This window comes from Carlito syrichta, unplaced genomic scaffold, assembly GCF_000164805.1.
Source record: "Carlito syrichta isolate Samal-C Ts95f unplaced genomic scaffold, Tarsius_syrichta-2.0.1 Scaffold308820, whole genome shotgun sequence".
Lineage (NCBI taxonomy): Eukaryota > Metazoa > Chordata > Mammalia > Primates > Tarsiidae > Carlito > Carlito syrichta.
This window is the reverse complement of record NW_007252916.1, coordinates 88050-113314: the sequence shown is the minus strand read 5'-3', so window position 1 is coordinate 113314 and position 25265 is coordinate 88050. Positions and strand designations below refer to the sequence as shown.

At 43.0% G+C, this 25265-nt stretch overlaps 2 protein-coding genes across 3 annotated transcripts in view; one reads left to right on the top strand and one right to left on the bottom strand.

Moving 5' to 3' along the window:
• Positions 1 to 15985, top strand: part of NFRKB (nuclear factor related to kappaB binding protein) — a 33029-nt gene extending 17044 nt beyond the window's left edge. Inside the window, exons 14-25 of the mRNA XM_008065905.2 lie at positions 1010 to 1070; positions 1520 to 1694; positions 2625 to 2731; positions 3167 to 3290; positions 3476 to 3555; positions 3699 to 3919; positions 4014 to 4284; positions 4989 to 5201; positions 8362 to 9129; positions 13384 to 13490; positions 14297 to 14432; positions 14546 to 15985. Coding sequence (XP_008064096.1) covers positions 1010 to 1070; positions 1520 to 1694; positions 2625 to 2731; positions 3167 to 3290; positions 3476 to 3555; positions 3699 to 3919; positions 4014 to 4284; positions 4989 to 5201; positions 8362 to 9129; positions 13384 to 13490; positions 14297 to 14432; positions 14546 to 14671 — 2389 coding nt within the window. The 3' untranslated portion in view covers positions 14672 to 15985. The remainder of the gene's footprint in view (positions 1 to 1009; positions 1071 to 1519; positions 1695 to 2624; positions 2732 to 3166; positions 3291 to 3475; positions 3556 to 3698; positions 3920 to 4013; positions 4285 to 4988; positions 5202 to 8361; positions 9130 to 13383; positions 13491 to 14296; positions 14433 to 14545) is intronic.
• Positions 15986 to 19535: 3550 nt separating this feature from the next.
• TMEM45B (transmembrane protein 45B) lies at positions 19536 to 24886 on the bottom strand. 2 transcript variants are annotated; one of them, XM_021716464.1, is made up of 6 exons: positions 24694 to 24879; positions 23107 to 23313; positions 21819 to 22003; positions 21168 to 21313; positions 20038 to 20039; positions 19800 to 19879 (listed from the first exon to the last, which is right to left on the bottom strand). In XM_021716464.1, the coding sequence occupies exons 1-6, from the start codon at positions 24869 to 24871 to the stop codon at positions 19872 to 19874; spliced, it is 726 nt and encodes a 241-aa protein (XP_021572139.1). In that variant the 5' UTR covers positions 24872 to 24879; the 3' UTR covers positions 19800 to 19871. The 2 variants fall into 2 exon arrangements, with proteins under 2 accessions (XP_008064095.1, XP_021572139.1); XM_008065904.2 differs by lacking the exon at positions 20038 to 20039 and having other exon boundaries at positions 19536 to 19879; positions 24694 to 24886.
• Positions 24887 to 25265: the final 379 nt, after the last annotated feature.

The window sequence follows — 25265 nt, the reverse complement described above, 5'->3', positions numbered from 1 at the left end:
GAGTGACTCCCCCCAAGGGCTTCTTGACTGGGGGAGAGGACTGTGCCATCGAGCTTCTGAGGGGCATGTGGTCTACCTTGTAGGTGAACATACTTTATCATCAGTATACTGCTCCCTGGGTTCCCTCTTTGAGAATGGTTAATCCACCTACCTCATTTTACCAATGTATTAAGGCGTGAGGTTGACTCACTGAAGATTAGTGGCAGGGCCCTGACTAGAACTGAGGTCCCTTGACTCTTAGTATCACATCGTCTTGTGCTTCTGTTTCCAGCCTTGTGTGGTTCTATACTGCGATTTTTCTTTTTTTTTAGTTGGAGTCTCACTCTGTTGCCCAGGCTGAAGTGCAATGGCACCTCAGCCTTCCAAGTAACTGGAACTACAGATGTGCGCCACCACACCTGGCTAATTTTTTGATTTATAGTAGAGATGAGGTCTCACCATGTTGCCCACGCTGGTCCCAAACCCCTGAGCTCAGGCTGTCCTCTCACCTCAGCCTCCCAAAGTTCTGGGATTATAGGTGTGAACCACTGTGTCTGGCCTTATAGTTAGATTTTTGAATGCCAATGCAGAGGCCCAGTGTAAGTGTGGCAGAACTGTTGTGTCGTGTAATAGGGGTGTGGAACTCAAGTTCTGGGTACTTTCCCAGGAGGCAGAAAAACTGCCATTGTCATCTAACACTCTTGAAACCCTTTATTTCTCTAAGGTGAATTTTTTGTTGCTATTAGAATGGGCTTACATAGCTGCAAGACTGAAAACAGTAGGTAAAAATGTCAGCCTTTTTCTTACCTACCCAATACTTTGCTGAATTTCTAAGAATCTAGTACTTTTGGAAATACCAACAGGAGTTAACTTGGTAGGAACTGTAAAGTGGGCTTTTCACCTTTGCATGAACTGAGTGCTTATGAAGAGAAATCTTTCCAAGTTGCCGAGGAAGTGGTTCTGAAGAGGAGTGATGGGTCTGACTCATGTGCCAGCTCTCAGGGTTGACACAGAATTCTTTATGTTCTAGAAGAACTGACTATGTGGTGCGGCCCAGCACAGGGGAGGAGAAACGGGTTTTTCAGGAGCAGGTAAGAAATACCTAGAAGTCTCTGTGAGCCATGCAGAGAAAAGCTCTGAGCCTGACTCTCTTTGAGCCCACACTCTTGGAGAAAATCCACTCCTTTCACTTTAGATACTCTGTTGCTTGAGATTGCTTGTTGGGGTGGAATGGTATGAGGAAAAGGAATAAGAAATGCTTTGATATTCTTTTTTTCCAGGTAACGAAGTACATTTATATTTACCTCTTTGTCCTTTTGCTCAGTGTCCAGCTCTGAGGACCATTTTTTCCCCCACTGTATTTGGCTCAATATTCTAGTAAAATCACCTGTTTCCTTCCTGTTTTATTTTTCTTTTGTAGAGATGGGGTCTCACTATGTTGTCCAGGCTGGTCTTAAACTCCACAACTCCATGTGAATTTCCTTATAGAAAGAACCTCACTCATTTTGACTTAGAAGCCTTGTTCCTTCTCTGTTTGTAGGAGCGTTATAGGTACAGCCAACCCCATAAGGCGTTCACCTTTCGCATGCATGGCTTTGAGTCCGTGGTGGGGCCAGTGAAGGGCGTGTTTGACAAGGAGACCTCACTCAACAAGGCTCGGGAGCATTCACTGCTGCGCTCTGACCGGCCTGCCTATGTCACCATCCTGTCTCTTGGTATGTGCCCTCTATTCATTATCAGGGTTCCCTTTTTTGATCCCAGAGCTTTTCTCTAATTAACCTGAACTCCATTCTCCCTTTTCCCTCTTTCATCCAGGGATGTCTTTGAGGGTCAGGCATAATTTTCAGAAGCTTTGGAGTTTGTGAATTGAAGGAGAAATTTGCCCAGAGACTGATGCCAGGAATCAGTGTTTCTTCCTGAAGTCTGGCCTTACAATTGTGTTCATTTAGGAATTGCTAGGCCACCTGAATAGTTATGTTATGTGTAGGAATTTTCTTCCTCCAGGCTGTGATTCCTTTAAAAATGAGAGTTCTTAACCTTTTTGTGTGCCATGAGTCCATTTGCAGTCTGTTGGAACCTTTGGAATTATGCTTTTAACTGCATAAAATAAAACGTGTAGAGTTACAAAAGAAATCAGTCGTGTTAAAATAGTTAATGACGGTATTAAATTTGGTACAGAAATAGATATGCTTTTATTTTAATACTGTATGACAAGATCCGGCAGCAGGTCTTAGCGATAACTGTAATTTTCAGATAGTGATGAGTGTAAATGATATTTTGAACTTTTCTGCAATAATGTTAATACATGAAAATATTTGGTTTCTATTATACCATCATAGCACTCCAACATATGCTTTGTCATCTTAGTTCATAATTGAAGAAAATACAAAATTTCAGTTAAAGATATAATTTCTTCCCACCCAAGTTCACAGGCCCACTGAGTTCTAAGGTGGTTTGCCTAAAAGTCTGACAGGTATAGGAAACTCCATTGACAAAGGTGCCAGCCATGAGGGGGGAGTTGGTGAGTTGGTGGGGTAGAGGAGCAGGATCCCCAGGGAGCTTCCCCTACCAGAGCAGGTTGGGAGACGGTCATCAAGAGGGAGCCTGGCTTGACTCTTGGACTTTGCGTTTTCTGCTGTCATCAGTTCGGGATGCGGCTGCTCGACTGCCAAATGGAGAAGGCACACGGGCAGAGATCTGTGAGCTCCTTAAAGACTCCCAGTTTCTTGCACCAGATGTCACCAGCACTCAGGTAGGATGGAGAAGACATTACTTTTGCTTTGTTTTAGAATGATTTAAGAAAAATTATTAGGAAATGTCACATATAACAAAGTTTTAAAAAAGGATATCTTGAAAAATGCATAGTGGTGACCAACCAAGATCCTTTACTGTCAGTGAAGCACAGATTTGGCTCTCGGCTTTCTTTTAGCTTATGATAAAGGAAAGAAGGCCAATCACTTACTCAGTTCACAGTATCCTTACAGTGAAAACAGGTCAGTATCCAGTAGTCTTACAGCATTTATTGTTTTGCCAAATGATTTGACAAAACATTGGGAGTACACAGCTGGGCTTAAATATAATCTCTTTACCAGCTGTAACTTCACATCCAGTGTTTTTTTTATCTAGAGTACAATTACCTTCTGTTATCTGAGTCTGACTTATTTCTTCCCTTTGCTCTGGTTTGTAGGTGAATACAGTAGTGAGTGGTGCACTGGATCGGCTTCATTATGAAAAAGACCCTTGTGTGAAGTATGACATTGGACGAAAGCTGTGGATCTACCTGCATCGTGACCGAAGTGAAGAAGAGTTTGGTGTGTGAGGCCCCTGGGCAGTGTGTTCAGCTAGATTAGGATTCCTTTTGACTTTCTGGCCCAGACAGGAGAGGATTCTAGAGGCAGGATTCAGCCCACCAGTGAGGCACTGGTTTTTAGCAGAATCTTCTTCCTTAGTATACTGAGGTTAAACTCTTGCCAAAGCTTACCACTCTTGTTTACAGAGCGGATTCACCAAGCACAAGCAGCTGCAGCTAAAGCTAGAAAAGCCCTTCAGCAAAAACCTAAGCCTCCATCCAAGGTGGTAAGTGAGAGCAACTGCTTAGGGATTCTGGGATGGCAGCAACTAAGAGTTACTGCTAAATGGCTTTCATTTACCATAGTACATGTCTTTCTTGGAAACCTTCTGACACCTACAGGTAAATTTCCTTTTATCTTCCATTCTAGAAGTCTAGTAGCAAGGAGAACTCCATAAAGGTTCTCAGCAGTGGCCCTTCTGAGCAGAGCCAGATGAGCCTCAGTGACTCCAGCATGCCACCCACCCCAGTCACCCCTGTAACCCCCACCACGCCAGCATTGCCTGCCACTCCGATCTCCCCTCCACCTGTGTCATCGGTGAACAAAAGTGGCCCTACCACCATCTCCGAACCAACTAAATCTAACTCAGGGTGAGCATCTCCTTTCCTTCTCCTCCAAATTCCTTTTGTATATATGCCCTAAGTGCCTGGTTTTTTTTTTATTTTGCCCTGATTTTCCTTCTAGGGTTCTTCTAGTGTCCTCACCAACAATGCCACAGCTAGGAACAATGCTTTCCCCAGCTTCCAGCCAGACTCCACCTAATTCTCAGGCTGCTGCCCGGGTTGTGAGTCACTCTGGCTCAGCTGGACTGTCCCAGGTGCGAGTGGTGGCCCAGCCTAGCCTTCCTGCTATTCCCCCGCAGTCAGCAGGGCCAGCCCAGACACTGCCACAGATGCCAGCAGGACCACAGATCCGGGTTCCAGCTACTGCCACACAGACCAAAGTAGTGCCCCAGGTAAACAGGGAAGCTGCAGGTCATTGGGTGGCAGGGAAAGCGGAACTAGTGGTGGGCTGATGGGTCAAGTAGGCAGAACCTGGGTCAGGACTGAGACATCATAGATTATTGCTGTTGCTGATGATGGACGCCAAATCAGCTCATTTAATGTTCAAACCTGGGTAAGAATTTTTACATATTGTATTTTATATGTTGGGAGTCAGTAAATGAGTGATTTACTCAGGATTCTGACATCAGGACCGTGGTAGAGATGGGGTATAAATCCAAATCTTGTTGAGTCTAAATCTCAGACTTCTTCTATGGCGCCTCTAGTTTCAGCCATTTAACTAGTTGTGTGAATTTAGAGGAGTTGTATCCTCTTTGCCTCAGTTTCCTTTACTGTAAACAAGGTGTACTATATTCTCAGTGTGTAGGAATAACATATTATTTAATTGTTAAATGTAAAGATATTCTGAAAATTAAGCTGTTATACACAAATAAGACCTTTGTGTCTACAGCCATACCACTCTGAACATGCCCAGTCTTGTCTAGTCTTGGAAGACACTTATGTACTTTTTAGAGAATGATGATTCCCCTTAGCACAGTTAGATTAGAAGTACTCTTAGAGGAATACTTCCTGGGTGGTAAATGTGGGAGACCTTTTTTGGAGTGCTGTTCTGCATCTTAGTGTCTAATTTAGCTCTTGGCCTCATGCCCTGAACTAGACAGTAATGGCCACCGTTCCAGTCAAATCACAGACTGCAGCAGCCACTGTGCAGCGGCCTGGACCTGGGCAGACGGGGCTTACAGTGACAAGTCTCCCTGCTGCAGCTAGCCCCGTGAGTAAGCCAGCCACAAGTTCTCCTGGGACCTCTGTGCCAAGTGCCTCCACAGCTGCCGTTATTCAAAACGTCACAGGACAGAACATTATCAAGCAGGTAGGTGGGCCTCTTTCCAGGAGATTCTTACTCCTTTGTCCTAAAGCAAGAACTGCTGAAATTGGAGGTTCTTGACCAGACTGGGAGCCTGTGGGAAGAAGATATGTCATCTTTGACCCTTAGTTTATAGGTACTTAGGATGTGAGTTCACACCAAAAGCTGTGCCACCTTTATAGATGCTGAAGAGATTTCTTCTATTTCTTTCTGTAATTCAGCATTTAGTAGTTGAGTTTTTTGGATTTGGAGTAAATGCTCTATGAATTTATTTAAAGACTTGTGGCATAATTTATTCAAATTCCCATGGCCATGTTTTATTGGCTTTTCGGTTTACCACTAGTAAAAGTAGAATATATTTGTACTTTATTACTTGTGAATATAAAATGATAATTGTTGAACTTCAAGAATTGTTAAGCAGAATAGCGACTAATACTGATAGGAGTGTTTCCCATGTGCCTGCACCGTGCTAATAAGCATTTTATACCTGTTAAATATAATAATCTAATCCTCATAGCTCTGTAGTTTGGCACTTTTGTTATCCTTGTTTTAAAGATGAAAAAGTGGAACTACATAACAAAGTAACATTTTTTTTTCATTCAAGAAAACTGAATGTCTGTCATGTGCCAGGCGCTGTCCTAAGTATTGGGAATTTAGTGGTATATTAAACAGACTAAATCCCTGCCTTCATGGAATTCATATTCTCTTAAGAGCTGGGAGATAAAGACGTCAGTGTCAGGCAGTAATAAATGTTGTGAAAATCAGCAGACAGACGAAAGTGTGGAGAGTGGTAGTGTGCTGTTTTAGCTAGGGTAATAAGAGAGGGCCTATCTGAGGTGGTGACATTAGAGAGAGAGGAATGGAGTTCAAGAGCTTGTCGCATAATGATGATTGAGGGTGAAACGTCCCAGGCCTAGAAATGGCAAGTGCACCTGTATCAGGCGATGGTTGAGGAACAGCAGGAAAGCCATCAGGACTGAAGCGTAGTGAGGAAGTGTGAGGGTATAGGAAGATGAGGTGGGGAGAGGCTGCCAGTGTTTAGATTATACAGGGCTTGGAGGTTGATTTAAATGTGATAGGGAGCTGCTGGAAGATGGTGATCCAGGGTGACTTGATCTGGTTTGCATTTAAAGAAACACCTGGCAACTGAGTAGAATAAACTATGGGGAACAAGAATGGAAGCAGGGAAATCATGTAGGATCCCATAGTTGGAGTAGTCCAAGCTAAATGCAATGCTGGCTTAGGGTGGACTGAGCAATCTTTAGGGGTGGTGAGAGTGGTGGTGAGGGTACAGGTGAAGGGAGAGCCAGCCAGTATGGTTTTTTGGTGACTCTAGTAGGGGTCTGAGAGGAGGAAGGTGAGAATGCTCCCATGGCTTTGGCTTTAGTGGCTGGATAGATAATGGCATCATTTACCATTAGAGGAAAATTGAGGTGTGGAGACTGTGAGACAGACAGAGAAAAGTGCTTGCGAAGGAGGTAGCAGCACTTGTGTCTGTGCAGTGACAGTATGAGATGAGACTTGTTGGATGTGGATCATGAGTGTGCGTGATGGGACCAGGGGATTGGTGGCTTTGGATGATGGGTTCAAAAGAGAAAGTAAGGTGAGGAAGTGAGTATGGTTGCCTATGAGGACAATCTGCACCTGTGGGTTCTGTGTCCTATGATTCAACTTACTGTGGCTTGAAATATTCAGAAAAAAACTTTTAAAATAACAGTACAATAAAAATATACAAATTTAAAAACCAGTACAATAACTACATAGCATTTACTTTGTACTAAGTATTGTAAGTAATCTATAAATGATTTAAAATACACAGGAGAATGTGCATAGGTTATATATAGCTACTACATCATTTTATAAAAGGGACTTGAGCATCCATAGATTTTGGTATCTGCATGAGGGGTCTGTCTACTTGGTCCCTAGCAGATACCTAGGGATGACTGTATAGGTAATTTTTAGAGGAATTTTGCAACTGAAGAGAGCAGAGAACTGGAGTGGAATGTGGAGTGGAGTGAAGTAGGTAGAAGGAGGTGTGGAGTTAACTGTAGTTGGTTGGTTTTTCAGGTGGGAAGTGTTGTAGCATGTTTGCATTCTGATGGCCGTAGTCCAGTAGAGGGGAGAAAGTTGATCATGCCACAGCGAGAGAAAGTCCCTGAGTACAACTGGTAGCGTCTATGACACATGGGAGAATTGGCCTTAGGAGTTAGGAAGCTGGGTGTGGTGGCACACACCTGTGGTCCCAGCTGCTTAGGAGGCTGAGGTGGGAGGATAGTTTGATCCTAGGAATTCAAGTCCAGCTAGTGAAACAGAGCAAGATCCTGTCTCAAAAAAAAAAAAAAGATAGGAGTTGGCATAGGAACCCAAGAAGTTTGGCTCCAAAACCCATACTCGGAACCACCATGCCACACTGCTCTCAAAATGAAGGTTAGTCCAAATAAAAATAGAAATTTTTGAGACAGTGAAATGTGAATACATATATACTGATACTATATTAGGTAGTGAAGATAGCTGTGTGTGTGTGTGTGTGTGTGTGTGTGTGTGTTAGTTTCAAAAGTCCTTTTCTAGGTTGCAGCAAAAGAATAGATCTTGAATTTACTTTAAAATGTTTCAATTTCTTCCCCCCATCTCTCCCCCACCCAAGGTAGGGAAGGATGAATAAAACAAGATTGACAAAGTTAGATTTTTATTTTATTTTTTGAGTTGGGAGTCTCACTCCATTGCCCAGGCTGGAGTGCAGTGGCACGCTCTCAGCCATCCCAGTGTTGACTTGCTGGGCTCAGGTGAGCCTCAGTCTTCTAAGCAGCTGGAACTACAGGCGTGTGCTACCACGCCTGGCTATTTTTTGTTTTTTTATTGTAGAGATGAGGTCTTGCCAAGTTGCCCAGGCTTTTCTCAAACCATGGGCTCAGGTATTCCCCTCACCTCGACCTCCCAAAGTGCTGGGATTACAGGCTTGAGCCAGAGTTAGAAGTTTTGAAGCTAGGTGAAGGGTAAATGGGTTTGTTATGCTATTCTTTACCTGTGAATGTTTACTATGATTCACAATACAAAAGTTCAAAAGATATATGAAACATAAACCCATGAAATGGAAGTTTGACTAATTCTGCTGTGTCACTAATTTAGCATCTTGAATCTCTCATCAATGCTGCTTCTCCCCATTCAGGTGGCAATCACTGGGCAGCTTGGTGTGAAGCCCCAGACAGGCAACAGCATTCCACTCACAGCCACTAACTTCCGCATCCAGAGTAAGGATGTATTGCGTCTGCCACCCTCTTCCATCACTACAGATGCCAAGGGTCAGACGGTTCTGCGAATCACTCCGGACGTGATGGCCACGTTGGCCAAATCCCAGGTTACCACAGTCAAATTGACTCAGGACCTCTTTGGGACAGGAGGCAGCACTACAGGCAAAGGCATCTCTGCTACCTTACATGTCACTTCCAATCCAGTCCATGCAGCTGATAGCCCTGCAAAAACCAGTTCAGCCAGTGCCCCTTCATCCACTCCAACAGGTACCACCGTGGTAAAAGTGACTCCTGACCTCAAACCAACAGAAGCCTCAAACTCGGCTTTTCGCTTGATGCCAGCTCTTGGTGTGAGTGTGGCAGACCAGAAAGGAAAAAGCACGGTAGCCTCTTCAGAAGCAAAACCAGCTGCCACTATCCGCATCGTGCAGGGCTTGGGGGTGATGCCTCCTAAAGCAGGCCAGACCATCACAGTTGCAACCCACACCAAGCAAGGGCCCTCAGTAGCCAGTGGGTCTGGAACTGTCCACTCTTCAGCAGTATCCTTGCCCAGTATGAATGCTGCTGTGTCCAAGACTGTGGCTGTGGCTTCTGGGGCTGCAAGCACCCCCATCAGCATCGGGACAGGAGCCCCCACTGTGCGGCAGGTCCCTGTCAGCACCACGGTTGTGTCCACATCCCAGGCTGTGAGTAACTGGTGATAAAGAATAACTCTTCTTTCCAGGAAACTTTTTAAGGCTGTTAAACACCCCTCTCTCCCAACGCGACAGACTCCTTAAGGACTAGGGAATATTTAGGAATGGAAATTAGAAACCCTGTTTATATCACTTCATTTGACCCAACTAGATTTGTTTACTGATAGACATTTTTGTTTTCTTTTGAAACACAATTTATAAAAGAATAGTACTTGTATACATTATTTTAAAATATTAAAAGAACAGTGCAGATGAAATAAAATTTCTTTCACCATATTGCAGTTCTCCCTTCATGAGGACTAATTACTCTTGGTAATTTGGGATTTATCTTCCTAGTCCTTTTCCTAAGCATTTTGATACATAATGCACATAGTTAAAAAAAAAACAACAACTGAAAACCTGTGAGAGACCTTAATCTATATATTGTTCTATGATTTGCTTTATTTATTTTTTTAAAATGTCTTGGGGATTGTTCTAGGCCATATATAGATACTAACTGGGGGGTTCTTGATATCGTAGTAATCTATAGAAGTGGTTCTGTTAAAGGGCACGTTTCCACTTGTTAACCAGTGCTACAGTGACTGTTCTGGATTCATGGAGGTATACATAGTGAAAGTTTTAATATTCCAGTTGTGCTACAAAAAAGGCCATACCAACATGCACTCCCTTCAGCAAGTCTCCTGTTTCCCCTAGACTTTAACCAGTGCTGTTATCACATCTCTCTCTCTTTTTTTTATATTACATCTCTTTAGCTTTGTGTATATGTCTGACTGGTGAAAAGGAGTTTTTCTGATTTCATTTCTCTAGTGTGAGTGAATAAATTTTTGCCAATTTTCTTTCGAAGTAGTTGGCTTTTTCATATTGTATGAGATAGTCCTTTATATCTTCTGGATGTTCTTTATAGAAATATTCTCTTCCAATCTGTCAGCTTAACTTCACATATGGAGACTTTTTTTTCTATAAGTATTTATAATTGTATCTGATTATATCCATTAGCGTTTTCTCTAATCTTTTCTAGGTTTTGTGCCTGTCCCCTTTTCAACCCAGGGTTATAAAATATATTTTGTGTTTACAAAAAGTTTAATTGTTAATTTATTTGAAATGTATTTTTATGAATGGCATGAGGTGTGTAGGGATCTCATTTCATAGTTTTCAAATTATGCCAAAATCATCAGCTGTCCCTTCTTCACTACCTTTAAATACTACATTTCTCATAAATCAGGTTTCCATATCAACAAAAGTATGTTTCTGGATGGATGTGTGTTTATTTTTTAGTCTCTAACACAGTTCCACTTTATAAGCTACAGGGTGAGACCCAAAAAACCCGGAATTTATTTATTTTAAAAATGTGTATTTATTCTAACATGTTTAAACTTCAGTCACCTTCTAAGTACTCTTTGTTTGATGCAATACACCCATTGAGACACTTTCCACTGTGCAAAACAGTTTTTGAACTCATTGATTTTGATGCCTTTTAGAGCTTCTGCTCTTTTGTGTTTCATTTCCTTCACATCAGCAGAACATTTTCCTTTGAGGACTTTTTTCACTGGGGAAACAAAAGTCATGTGGGGTAGAATAGGGTGAGTGGGGATGGGGATCATGCTGTTTTTGGTTAGAAACTGTGGAACACTTAGCACGGTTGTGGGCAGGTGTGCTCATAAATCACCCATCGCCGGGCTTGGTGGCTCAGCCTGTAATCCCACGCCTTTGGGAGGCTGAGGTGAGCGGATTGCCTGAGCCCGCGGGTTCGAGACCCACCTGGGCAGCGAGACCTCATCTCTACAATAAATCAAAAAATCAGCCGGGCGTGGTAGCACACGCCTGTAGTTCCGGCTACTTGGAAGGCTGAGGCGGAAGGATCACCAGAGCCCAGCAGGTTGAGGTTGCAGTGGCTGGGAGCGGCCACTGCACTCCAGTCTGGGCGACAGAGTGAGGCTCCAACTCAAAAATAAATAAATAAATCACCCATCATGAAATAAGCAAAGGTGTTGAAAGAATCTCCAAAAAAAATTCACTGAAGCTGAAATGTAGCCTCTCACAACAATGCTAGTTTGTATACCGATGCTGATGGGTTCCTAGGATATTTACCTAGTGGGGGAAGCCTGTGCTTAAATGGGACCCACACTCCAAAAAATAATTCTGACTTTTTTTTGGTTCCCTTTTGTTTGTAGGTAAAGGTTAATTTGGGATAAAATCCTGAATGATGAAGAAAGACACTAGTAAAACTAACACACAAAGAAAAAAACTCTAATACAGTGTGTGTTTTTTGTTTTTGTTTTTTTTAAAGCAGGATTTATTGAGAGGACAGAAAAGCTCCCACAGTGGGGGGGAACCCAAGGGGGTTGCCCCACAGTGTGGTTTAAAGGAAGAATCTTTATTTAGGTTTCTATAGTTTCTATATCACAGAAGTTAAAATGAGATGGGGAATCTGCACTTACTTGATTCACTTCTGTTTCTCTTAAGTCTAAGAAAACTCTGTATTAAGTTTATGTTAAACTTTTCTTTGTCTATAGCTGTGCAATTTAAGTTTATGTTTTTATGTTAATTTAATATTTTTGAATAATTATTTGAAATTAATTTTTTGAATGGTACTATTTTTATTTAAAAGGCTATAGACAAAAAATTTCATATTAATCCATTAACCCCAAATTTAGGTTTATGTTAGTTATTCTCAGCTTTTTTGATTTTAATCACGTGTCTTGGTTCTTTAGTTTTTTTTATTGAAATTGTTCCATATCTATGAAAATGAATTGGTTACTATAAATATTTACTATTGTGTATCTCTTGTTTTCATTAGAAGTCACATAAATATCAACTATAATCAAATAGTTCATAGAAAAAAAGAACATATTTTTTTTTAATCCAGTATTTGAAGAACTGGATTAAAAACCAATGCCTCAGAATGTCAGAGTGATTAAAGTAAACGAAAGTGAATAAAAATATATTGGCAAAAAATCCTTTTCCTGACACGAAAATGTTCTATCCAGTGCCATTTATCCTATTATGATCAATCTAGCAACCTCCTGCACCTTGAGGAGGTGAATCTCCCCCATTTACTTTTAAATTATATTTTCTAATCTAAAAAAAAAAAATCTAGGTAAATGTGGAGAGCGTTTGGTGGAACAGAAGTAGTGAATGGTGCTCCCCCCGCCCCATTCTAGTCAACTAGTTAGACTGATTCCTGAAGGGATAATTTTGGTTGGTAAGCAACAAAGGCATTTTTGGGGAAGAAAATAAAACCATAAGTAAATCTATGTGTAGACCCTACCTGTTGACATCTTTGTTTTTTAACAGGCTACAAATTGTGAGTAAACTGTATGGAGAGTGGTGTGGGGACCTGCAACACAGTTTTGCGGCTGAGTGCCTGGCTTCTTTAGAATTAGTCTGCTCATAGGAAATGTCTATGCCCTTTCTTAGCTCCTGTCAGCTACTCCTCTTTAATTGTCTTTTAAAAATCAGATTTAATTTACGTGAGGTTTTAATGCATATAAATTTTAAAACCAATGCATCCAGAAAACAGGTGATGTAGTGACCTATCTTAACCAGCTTGAAGCCCCCAAAGACTAGGCCTTTTCAGTTCTTAAAAAATTTTTTATTCTTCAACCTTATTAGCTTGGAAGTTGGACTTTTCATTTGGTTGAGTTTATTATTAGTGTTCCTTAACTAACCTCTCTTATCGCTGGGAGAAATGGAAAGCACCTGGAGTGTAATCTGTTGTAATTCAGCAAGCCCTGCTCTTTGTTCCCCATCACTGCACTTGGCACTCCAGAGAAGTGTAGTCGTGTGCTTGCTGTATTAACTCTTGAGCTCTATTGTCCTTCCTCACATTAATTTCATCAAACAGTAGTGTGCCAAGCACTGTGCCATGTCTTGGGGGATACAGAGATGAAAAAGACTACCTTTTAAGAAGCTCAGAATCTAGGACTGTGTTTAGGTGAACACACACCTGCCTTTGCGATTTAGGTACAGGCTTTATTCTGTTGAAAGTAGATGGAATTGGTTGCTGCTGCTTTGGGTAACATGCAGTAGGACATAGCAGATCAGATGACACCTGATTATGGTATTTGAGTGATTTTATTAGTGCTACCTGGGCCCAATCCTCAGGGATATTGAGATGCAGGTGGGTATCATGACTGAAAAAGTCTGTAGTGCTTGCCCCTTAGTTCCTGTTGCCCTATAGGTGACACTTGGTGGTTTTCTTTATTTCCCTCTATCTTACAAAACCTGATTGCTTTTTCTCTTTAGGGGAAGCTGCCTACGCGGATCACAGTTCCACTCTCTGTGATTAGCCAGCCAATGAAGGGCAAGAGTGTGGTCACAGCCCCCATCATCAAAGGCAACCTTGGAGCCAAGTGAGTGCTGTGTTGTAGTGAAGGAACCAATTTGGGGGGTGGAGGTGGCAGACAGGGCATAAGTATCAGGCTTTGTCACAGAATGGGAATGTGGCTGTTCTTTCAGGTGTGGTCTTTCTGGGGTCCCCCTTTGATCTCTTTCCTTCATTGTGTCCATCAACATCATTTATAGAACACCTAGTACTATTTTAGGTGCGGTGATTAAAACAGGCAAAAATCCATGCTGTCTCCAAGCTTACATTGTAGAACAGGGAGAGGAATAATTAAAAAGCATTATACTATATTGGGCAGTGATGTGTACTGAGGAGACTAGCAAGGAAGGGGTGGGAGGTGCTGGGGTGGGGCTTAGGTGAATGTGATGCAAGCCTCCTTTTGACATTTGAGCTTTAAACCTAAAACAGTTCAAAGGATAAGGGTCACCTGGTGCTCTGGCCTAAACAGGGATAAAGAGTACGATGAAATCAGTCTAGTGTCTCAAGACAGCTTGTGTGATGAGGCTATTGTGGTAAGGTTTCTTGCCAGGAGCACATACTTCTGGGGCCCTGTCCATTACTCCCACTGGTCAGGGCACAGAGCCTAGGGCATCAGGGCACTGGGTGCTTCTGGGTTTGCTCTTTTCTTCTGCCATGGGAAGTATAGAAGCCAGAAGAAAGGTGGTCTCAGCAGCTGGTTTCCATTTTAATCCAGAATGCTGGGATTTTCACTGGCACTAGACTTCCTTGTTGTCCTTCAATGTGCGGCCTAGATGTGGGTCAGAGAGAATATCCCATGATAGTGTTATACCTTCTCTTACTTTCCCTCCACAGCCTCAGTGGGTTGGGTCGTAATATCATCCTCACGACCATGCCAGCGGGTACTAAACTCATTGCTGGCAATAAGCCTGTTAGTTTCCTCACTGCCCAGCAGTTGCAGCAACTTCAGCAGCAAGGCCAGGCCACACAGGTAAGGTCCAAGGCACTGTCGGCCATATCAGGCTCCTGTCTTATTCCTTTGCTGTTCTTAACTGATGAGCCCACTTGCAATCCACTGACCAGATCTTCTCTCTTTGCAAACAGGTGCGCATCCAGACTGTTCCTGCATCCCACCTCCAACAGGGAACAGCTTCTGGTTCCTCCAAAGCAGTCTCTACTGTTGTTGTGACCACAGCTCCATCTCCTAAACAGGCACCTGAGCAACAGTGACTATGAGCAAGAGATGGCTTCCATAAAAGACCATACCTGATCTGTCCTGGCTGAAAGCAAGGGAACAGGGAACTCGCATCCTTCCTCTAAGCTTGTCTGTCCAAGGCAGTCGGGAGGAGGATGATGGCAACAGTGACCTGGATTCTGCTGCCATGCTCCACAGTGGAGCACCCTGAGAAAGGTTCACTACAGGGTTCCAAGGTTTGCACTGTACCAGTCCAGGAGAAGATTCTGTTGGAATTGGGGAAGGTCACAGTTATGTCATACAAGCCAGGGTTCTCTTCTGAGAATAAGACACACAGGGAGGGCTTACCAGTTGCAGAGTACACAGCAAATAAGCCTTGTTCTGTATGAGGGTTGTATTTTTCAGGTCCCGGTCTTCTCCATGACTAGTGGTCTGGATAGGAGTTTTGTGTCCAGAAAATTTTATGTAACTTATTTTTTTAAAAACCTATCATACGTCTTTATCAAATAGAAATGGGTGTTAGCCCCTACACCAAACTAATTACTTATTCTTTTGACTAGAATGAGAGAGTTGCAAGAATCTTAGTAAGTTGGGGGCTGACTTGATACCACATAGTAATCAAGGGTCTGTAAGGTGGGAAAAACAGACAAAGTAAAGTGGTGTGGATTTCTTGACGTGGGTTGGTTTGGTACTACTTTTTAAGATGGAGTGTTGGGATCTATTTGTACTTGTCCACTTTTTGCTTGGCAAACCTGCTCACACTTGGAAGTCCAGAGCCAGAGGACAGAGCAGGAGAATGAGAGTGGAAATGGTGCTTTTGCAGCACAGACTTTGTTACAGTTCGGAGTTTACGTTCTGCTGTGCTCCAGAGCAAGAGTCACAAACCAGGCCCTTAGGACTGGCTGCATGTTTTTGTAAATAAAGTTGTTTCGAAACACAGCCCACATCCATTTGTTTATGTATTATCTGTGACTGCTTCTGGGTTAGCAGGCTGAACTGACAGCCTAAACTGTCTCTTACATGACAATTTTGTTGACTCCTGCTCCAGAGTAAAGTTGGTAGGAGGAAAATGAGGTGCAGAGGGGTCTGCCTGGCAGTACCAACCCCAAAAGAGGTCAGTCTGGATTTGCAAGTCTTTTAATCCTGGCTTTTTCACACTTCTCATCCTCCATCAGCTAGAGGCTGAGATCAGAATGATATTTTTAAATGTAATATGGAATTAAAGCACTGGTTGTTAACATATGCTTCTCTTGTCTTGGGGCTGGGTGGGTAGAGGTAAAGCTTTTCTGCAGTGATAGGGATTCCAGGTCTCTTGAGAGTATCTCAATTATTAAAGATTTTATCTCCTACCTTGTATTTTTAATCTGTGGAAATGTGATGATCTGTGGGGCCTGGGTGAAGAAGTGGAGCTGTTCTTGTCTCCTGGTGGGAAGTAGAACTAGAAGACGTGGGATAGAGATGGCCTGGTGTAGATGTTGGGAGGTTAGGCGGATGGCAGGGGAGTGGAGAAGGGGCTGAGGACTTGCTGGCTACACAGTGGTTTTATAGACAGTGCATTTGATTCTTAGAGAAATTCTGTAAAATGGATGTCATCATTCTCCTTTTAATGGTGGTAAGATGTGAGTCTGCGTTAAGGTTAAAGAGAACTAAGAGGTAAATGCGGTTTTCACTTTTTTTTTGAGTTGGAGTCATACTCTGTCACCCAGGCCGAAATGTAGTGGTACCCTCAACGGCCACCCCAGTGTCGACCTGCTAAGCTCCTGCAGTCCTTCCGCCTCAGTCTTCCAAGTAGCCTTCCAAGGTGCATGCTACCACACCCGGCTAATTTTTTCTTTAAATTATTGTAGAGACGGGGTCTCGTCAAGTTGCCTGGGCTGGTTCAAACCTGTGGGCTCAGGCAGTCCACTCGCCTTGGCCTCCCAAAGTGCTGGGATTATAGGCTGAGCCACTGAGCTCGACCCAGTCTTCACATTTTAAGTCACTCCCCTTTCTGTTGCCTTCCTTTGGGTACAGTGGCTGTGACATGTCTCGGCAAACCTCAGGGACAATCCAGACTTAGGAATTGGGAAGCCTGGATTACAGAGAGCAGAGGTGAGGAGGGTAAGCTAAGGTTGAGCTTGTCATGGGCGAGTAGGGGTCTGGTGCAGAAGTGAGACTGGTAACAGAGACAGGATTGCAGTCAGGGAAATGGGTGAAAAACCCTTCACCTGCGGGAAGGAGGGTGCATCTGTGTTTTGTAGTACTTGGATATTTGCACATCTTGGTTATTTCCAAGAGTCATATTTCACATAGAAAGTCTTGTGACAGTTGCTAAATGGGAAAAAGGTAGACATTTTTAGAGATCTTGTTTTAGGTATTTACTGCTGGCTGAAAACAAATGCCTTCTGGGTTTACTTAAGTGATTTCTTGGAAGTAGCTCTAGCATTCAGCCCCAGCCCTGCCCACACTGTTACTTACTGAAGTCACCTGACTCTGCCCGTCTCCTTTGTGCATGCAGACATGCACATCCTGGAGTGCAAGGCTGTAGATAAAAAGAGTAGGTCTGTTTCAGGATGCCAATGTGGGGTTGACTCCCCAGGAAGTGTAATCTTGGCACTGTCCACTAGAACAGTGTAGACTGGAAACTGTTGCAGTTGTTCATGGTGACAGCACCAGAATTTGCACTGCATATGCTTCCTCTGTATCCTGATTCAGGAGTCTCCTGGAGATGGATGTGGCAGCTTTGGTGGGTGTTTTTCAGGAAACAAGTCCGGAAGGACTTCCGGTGGCAGCCATTGAGCCCCTGAGCCTCTGGTTGATAGAGGTTGGTAAAATTCAGACAACATTATCTCAGACAGTATTTGGAGAATAGTACTGTGATTGGTTTATTCTTCAATACCACTTCTAAGAATGTTTATGCTAGGATTAATCACTTCCATGAAGATATCACAGACCGTGCTGTGTGAAGGGCATCCAAATACATTTTAATATTTTATATCTGATTTTTACATCTCAGCCTCTCCCTCTGGAGAAAATGCAGCATTTCATTAAAATATTCTGCTCTTTAAAAAAATCTCAAATGTGGATTTTTATTTTAATGAAAGTGAGGTAGCAAATAGGTTCTGTCTTCCTACCTCCATCCCTAAGGAAAGAACACATTTTATGTTAATTACCAATAATAGGGTCTCCAGTGCATGTTGAGTGAATTCTTGAGTTTATGCACAGTTGGCAAACCAAGGTGAACCCTGAAAGTGGACCCAGGAGTTCTCAAATTCAGTGTTTTTAGTAGTTCATTTTTAATCCCTACACTGTGATTTCAACTCTGAAAGACTGGTTGTCAATGGAAGGTTACCTTTTACTTAAAGTACAGTGTTTTTTCTAAAGTGCGTGCAGTGCCTTATATAAATTCTCTCTACGGATTTGTGTGACATAGCAGGGTAGAACAGTGAGAAAGATCCCCTTTTGAGTCATACTGAAGACTGGGTTTACCTCTTGGTAGCTGTGTGACCTTAGGCCAACCACCATTTCTTCAGGACCGCATGCCACATTACAGGTGGTTATGAGACCCAGAGGAGATAGCACGCATCTCAGAATCCAAAAATACTGTGCAAGTGAAAGGTATTATTTGATCTCTAAGGCACTTCAACTTTGTCCTAACCTGCTTTTATCAGTTTGTAGAACTTAATAGATTTAACTGTTTTCCCATGCTTTCACTACCTTTGTTTGATATATTTAACACTGTTCTTGTGTGCTTTCACTGCCTTTGTACATGCCACTCTCTTTGCCTGGAATGTGCTTTGCTTATAGGGCCAGATCCCCTTTCTTCTCCCCTCCTTTCTCTCTCATTGTGGTTGTACTCACCTCTCACAGTACCCACCACACTGGATATAACTGCTGGCATGTCTCTCCCATTATACTGTAAACTCCTTGCTGGACACATCCCATTCATCCTTATAGCTATTTCACTGGTGGAATAGAGTAGATGTTTAATAAATATTTGTTGAAGGAAATTTAAAAAAAGAGCTGGATATTGTGGCTCACACCTGTAATCCCAGCACTTTGAGATGCTGAGGTGGGATGATTGCTTGAACCCAGGAGTTTAAGATCAACCTCTGGGCAACATAGACTTTGTCTCTACAAAAAAAATTACAAAAAATAGCTGGACTTGGTGGCACTTGCCTGTAGTCCAACTGTTTGGGTGACTAAGGTGGGACGATCGCTTGAGCCTAGGAGTTGGAAGCTGCAGTGAGCTAGGTTCATGCCACTGCACTCCTGCTTCGGCAACAGCCTGAGACCCTGACTCAAAAAAAGAAAAAAATCCAGAATCAAGATTAGAGTATCAAAACTATATTACTAATTCAGAATTCATGTCCTTTGCTTTCAGCTATATTAAAACTGAAGGCTTTCTATAACCTGATGTTTTTCTCTCTACCTCATTATACAGCTTTCCTGTCAGATCATCTGTTAGGTTAACCAGGAGTCAGAACATCTGAGTTCCAACTCAGCGGGACCACTAACTAGCTTCCTGATTTTTTTAAAAAGTCACCTTTGGCCCAATTTTGTCTTTTACCAACAGTGGTATTGCTGTACTCTGGTATTATTAGTTAGGATATGTTTAACAAGTAATATTTAAAAAATAAAGTTTGAATTTTACTTTTAAAAAATATGAAAGAATTGTAACTTTCTAAAATAAAGGCATTGTCGTTCTCTTACATCCTGATATCTTTCTGATAAGAAAGTACCTGCTTTCTTGAGAAAAACCCGGGGGTAAGTTATCCAAAGCAGTAGGAAGTTTTCCTGCTGGATTCATATCTTGATTCACCCACCAGGCGCTTCCTGTTCTAGAACTTTCAGAGTCTCTGATTGCTCTTTACACTGAGACACAGAGGCTTGTGCTTAAAGGCATTACTTCATTTTTCTTTATAAAGGTTATTGCACCAACACAGACTTTGTGTTTAAAAATCCAAACAGCAAGTTACACAGAACACTGAAGGCCTAATTTCCTGTTTTAGGACCTCCAATCTTGTATTAAAGGAGGAGTTGCAAACGTATAGACCTTAAGAGCAGACCACAGCGAGCATTAAGGTGGAGAGGGCGAACTACATTCACTCTGGCTGTTCAGTGGGCTGTCTCCGCCATCTGCGTGGCCTGCTCATTCCTCATCTGAGCCATTCAAGAGTGCCGTCTGGTAAGTGTGATCTGACTTCAGCTTCTGAATCCCAATGATTTCTCCTCCTCCGCGTCTCCTCATCCGTGTCAGAAAACTAATGAGAAACAATAAGAGCCAGTTAGGCAGAGAAATCTCCCAATTCCTTCACCCAAGAATATAAAGGCATCTACTGGTTCTTAAAGCATTCTCTATATATATTTGTTTAGAGACAGGATCTCTGTTGCCTCGACTGGGGTATAGTGGCACTATCACGGCTCACTACAGCTTTGAACTTCTGGCTCAAATGATCCTCCTCCCTCAGTCTTTCGAGTAGCTGGGACTACAGGATACACCACCATGCCCAGCTAATTTTTAAAATTTTTTTGATGGAGACAAGGTCTCCCTATGTTGTCCAGGCTGATCTCAAACGCCTGGTCTCGAGTGATCCTCCTATATATAAGCACTGGGGTTACAGGTGTGAGCCACTGCACCCAGCTCCATTTTCTTTACATTGCTATCAAACACTGTGCTTACTTGTCCACATATCTGACTTCTTTGGCCGTGATTTATTCACCAGTAGGTAAAGGGACTTGTGGTTAAAATTACTGAATATCACAATTGAGACCAAGGTCTCCTGCCTTCTGGTTCTTGTTTCACTGGCCAGTAGAACTAATGAGATCCTTTCTGTTTTGTCTATGTAGGACTCTTTCTGGGTGAAGTATATCTTGCTTTGGGACTAGGGAAAAGGCCTAGAGAATACTCGTAAAAGGTAGGAGCAGCTCAACAGCAATAACACTAGTAATACCATTTGCTAAAAGACACCGTTGCTCTGTGAGGCTCTGCCGTTTACTACTCATCTTTTTGATGCCTTAGTTTCCCCATCTGTAAAAATGTATTTCATAAAGCTATGAAGATTAAATGGGATAATACAATGTAAATGCTTTCCACAGGGCCAGACATGTGCATAGAAATCATGGTTATTTATATACCTCTAAAGATATATACTCTGGTATATTTTTTAGTTGTCACAGCATTTCTGGAAGTAGGCAGGGCAAGTCCAGAAATAAGATGATGGGTCCAGAAAGAACCAGTGACAGCAGGGACTGCCATCCAGTACTAATTCCCAATTCAGTGTGCTCCTCACATACCACAGGCTTAAGGTCTGTCAGAATCTCATTTGAAACCTGAGTCTCCAGGTTGCTGCTACCCAGACAGGTAACTTCAAAAAGCATTACCCTCATTGTAAATCAGGTTAGTGAAACTTGCCCTATGGATGTTGAGTACTTTGCACAGAATCTGGTGTACAGTTGGCATTCATTGATGGAAGTTAAATGGTGGAAGTTAATCAGATCAGAACTGCTTAGGGGCTAGGAGGAACAATGTCACAACAGTCTTAAACATACCAGTGAACAAGAGAGTAGTTGACAGCCACAATGCAGAGGGCAGCCAGGTAGTGCCAGCTGAAGCACATGGTGATGAACATGAGGTTTGCTTCATCGTTCTGGTCCCATTCAGGTGTACCAAAAGGCGGGAAGAGTACAAATCCAATCTAGGGGGTCATACAGAGAAGGGGCTATTGAGATCAGTTGTCCTGAGAAGAAACCTCACATTGTGGCCACCAAAGTGACCCATAAATTTCCAACCAGCTCACAGTTTCCGCCCTTTTCACATGGGAAATTGCTCTAAGTTACTCTCGGTTTTAGTATATGGGCTTATTTAAAAACAATACAACTTCAGGGTCCACATTTCAAGTGAATGGTGTAGTGTGAGGAGCCTGTAAAATGGATCAGTCCATCCATGGGGGATGACCGCTTGGGAAATATTTGATCTTCATATTTTGTAGATTTTTGCTTATTAATGCATCAGCAGGTTATTAATAAATAAAATTGTGGAGGTAAAGGGGTGGGAGCGTGGAGAACAGAGCCATCTAGACTCGTTCCCACACATGTCAGTGCTGCATTTTCAGGTACATGCTCTTGTTGGGACTTCTCTTGGGCATACTCAGTGGGGCTCCTCAGTCCAAACCACACAAGGGGCCTTATGTGAATAATTACCTGCCAGAACCAGGTTCCCTGGAGAATAACGAGACTGGTTCGAAAAAGTTCCAACACAATATTGTCCCGAAAGATCACCTCCAGGAAGATACTGACACACCCTCCAAACAGAGCAAACAGCAGGAATGAGTGGATGTGCTGGTCCAGGGGAGGCCTGTTGTGGACGTGGTAGTAGAAGAGGAAACCTGCCACAGACCAGATGTCAACCATCAGAGATCTGCAATTATCACTGGGATTTCCTCCTACACCTGTCTCAAAGCTGGATTTTCCAGCATTTACATAACTTTACAGGGCAACAGATATGCATGGGTATGTTAAAGAGTTTTAGCAGCAAAGGGCGTATCTCTTTACAGAACCCATGGTAGGGTCAATACAGGATGCATAGGTGAAACGTTGCTGATTTCTTAACAGATTGTGTGTATACTTGAAATTCGGGTTTGCCCTCATTCAATCGTTTTAAACTGAGGTACAGAAGTCAGTGAGATTGTTGGATTACAAAATGTGTTTTCGTACCCCAGTTAATGGGAGTCATATTGGTTAAAGCTTTCCTCACGGCTGGGTCTCCTGAGATTTGTGATGGAAGCAAGATAGGGACTTCTTTGGTGAGGGGTGGAGTGCAGAGTTTCTCTTACTTGACCAAAGGAATGTATCACCCTGCGTGGTGGCATTCTACCAGTTGGGATATTTTGTATGTATGCATGTGTGTGCCCCCGTGGCAGTGGGAAGGTGAGGGAGGGGGTCTGTAGTGTCAATCAGAGGCCTTGAGAACCATCTGAAAGCCTCTGGCTTTGGTGGACTGCTCTATGGAATTATATCGTCTGGACCTCCCAGAGCATAGGACTAAGTCTTTTTTTTTTTTGAGTTGGAGTCTCACTCTTTGTCGCCCAGGCTGGAGTGCAGTGGCCACCGCAGCTTCGTCCTGCTGAGTTTAGGCGATCCTTCTGCCTCAGCCTTTCAAGTAGCTGGAACTACAGATGCATGCCATCATGCCTGGCTAGTTTTTGTGATTTATTGTAGAGACGAGGTCTCACCAAGTTGTCCAGACTGGTCCTGAAGCCCTAGGCTCAGGCAATCTTCTCACCTCGGCCTCCCAAAGTGCTGGGATTACAGGCTGAGCCACCACACCCGGCCAGGACTAAGTCTTATTCGGGTTTTGGGAGTCCAGAGTTGTGGATCTTCTGGGGAAGCTTATTATATTTACAACATTTCTGGTCTTTTGTACTCTGATCCCTCATAAATATAGTTGTTTGGCTCCCTTTCCTCTTTTCCATCTGTTCCACAAAATTACCTTCGACGAATACTGCCATAGCCATAACCAGTCTGTCCACCCCCAAGGGAACGTGCGTGACCAGATAGGTGAGCATATCAACAAGTCCTGAGACACCAAAGAAGAGGTACATGGTGCTGTGCTGCCAATTCATTAACTTCACCCAGTGGTTTTCATGGTAGAGGTGGAGGTGGGGCCCGTCTGGAACAAACTGTTCTGCGAGGATTCCTGCAGGGAAATGAGTGGAAATTAGCGGGAAGGACAGCTCCAAGACAAATAGGACAGCGAGAAGTAACCCAAAGGCCTGAATGAAGTCAAGATAGGGTTGATGGTGGCCTATCGATCGGTAGACCTATTTTGCAGCCTTGAGTGCAGCTTCTTCAGTAAAATTATATGTTTGGTGAATAATCTGTGTGGACATCTTTCGTTTTTTCTTTTAGGTGTTTGGGGTTGGGGAAAGAAGCAGCAACAAACACAGCCGCACACAGGACCCCAGGAAATTTGTCTAGGAGCGGAGATGAAAGCAAGGCTTCATTACTTAAATGAGAGCATGGCTGATACACTAATCTTTGGGTTCCCCTGCCAAGTGAGCTGTGAAAGAAATCCCAGACAGAGGCTCACGTCTGTAATCCCAGCACTTTGAGAGGCTGAGTGAGGTGGGAGGCTTGCTTGAGGCCAGGAGTTTGTGACCAGCCTGGGCAACATAGTGAAACCCCGTCTACAAAAAAATAGACTTAGCTGGGTGTGGTAGTACATGCCTGTAGTCCCTACTTGGCTACTTGGGAGGTTTAGGAGGAAGGACCTCTTGAGCCCAGTAGTTTGAGGTAGCAGTGAACTATGATGGTGCCATTGCATTCCAGCCTGGGCTACAGCGTAAGACCCTGACTCAAAAAAAGAACAAAAGGGGTGGGGGGGAGAAGGGGAAGGAAAGAGGAGGGCGGAGAGAGAGAGAGAGAAGGAAAGAAATCCCAGACAGGAAAAAAAATTAGGTTCAAAATAGAATCTGGGTAATGAAGGTACCTATACCTACCCAAGAAAGAGAAGTAGCTTCCAGGTGTGTGTCTGCAGGGCTGACTTCAAGTGAGTCCCCTTCCCAGGCACTGTTTTAAAGTGTGTTTTAAAACACTGGGAAGCCAGCTGGAGGTCCATGATGGGGACCAGAAAATTGATGAAGTTGCATTACAAGGTAGCTCTTAGTTCTTACTTTTTCTACTTTTATCACCTAATTGGGGAGGCAGAAGATTTGTCTTTATGCCTGGTGCCCAAAATGTCTTTAGGGAAGCTTAGAAGAAATTCTTCATGACAACAATCTGGACCCTGTTCCTCAAACATATGTATATCAAACCAGCCCCTTCATACAGTATGTGTTCTGTTCCTACAACTTCCTACAACTTTCCTTGTAAGGAAAAGAATGTAGTTTATGTGACAGGTTTTCATAACCCCAAGGTAATATAAATAGATGTTACGTTAAGGCAGTCTAGTAGCCAACTGGAAATTCTTGTCCTGTTATTTGCCAGTGGAGACATGTATTTCATAGGCTCAGAAAATGGATGAAAAGTTCTGGGTATGTTGCAGAGATTGTCTAGACCAAATGGCCTTTGCTCTTACCAATGACCGAAAACAAAGTCCTGATTGCGGCTTCAATGATCTCAAGACGCTCATACTGATGCTGTCGGCTGCTCTTCCGCTTTTGGTGAAAGTACTTCCACGGGTACTTCACTGACCACCACAGTCCAACTATCAAGAAGAAACTCCCTGGGAGTGCATGGCCCTTGAAGTTCGCCATCAGGGCCCCAGGTCACCTAATAAATTGGGAGACAGATGTTAGGTGGCTGAAAGAAGAAAGCATATGTATGTATATTTTGGCAGGAAACACAACACATGCTTGAGGACTCCAAATCATAGGCCACATTAAAAAAGATCAACTCATTTTCAAAAAACAAGCCTTTAAGTGATGTCACTGAACTCTCATCTGTTAAGTGATTTACATGACCAAGAGAACTCCCCTAGCTGTAAGGGTTTTAAAATGTGGGTAAAATAAAAGAACCTTAGTTGGGGAAGTCGGGAGTGAATAGATATTTATTAATCTCAGTGTAGAGATCCATAACATAAACATAAAGAAGGGAACTAGATAAATATCCAATGACATAAGCATTTTTTTAATATCAAAACATCAAAAG

Excerpts from the sequence above, each read along its gene's own strand:
- TMEM45B (XM_008065904.2), bottom strand. The coding sequence starts at position 24,871 with ATGGCGAACTTCAAGGGCCATGCACTCCCAGGGAGTTTCTTCTTGATA. Across the intron at positions 23,314-24,693 it reads GACTTTGTTTTCGGTCATTG|GAATCCTCGCAGAACAGTTT; the intron begins GTAAGAGCAAAG and ends ATTTCCCTGCAG. Across the intron at positions 19,880-21,167 it reads AACTACTCTCTTGTTCACTG|TTTTCTGACACGGATGAGGA; the intron begins GTATGTTTAAGA and ends GTTTCTCATTAG.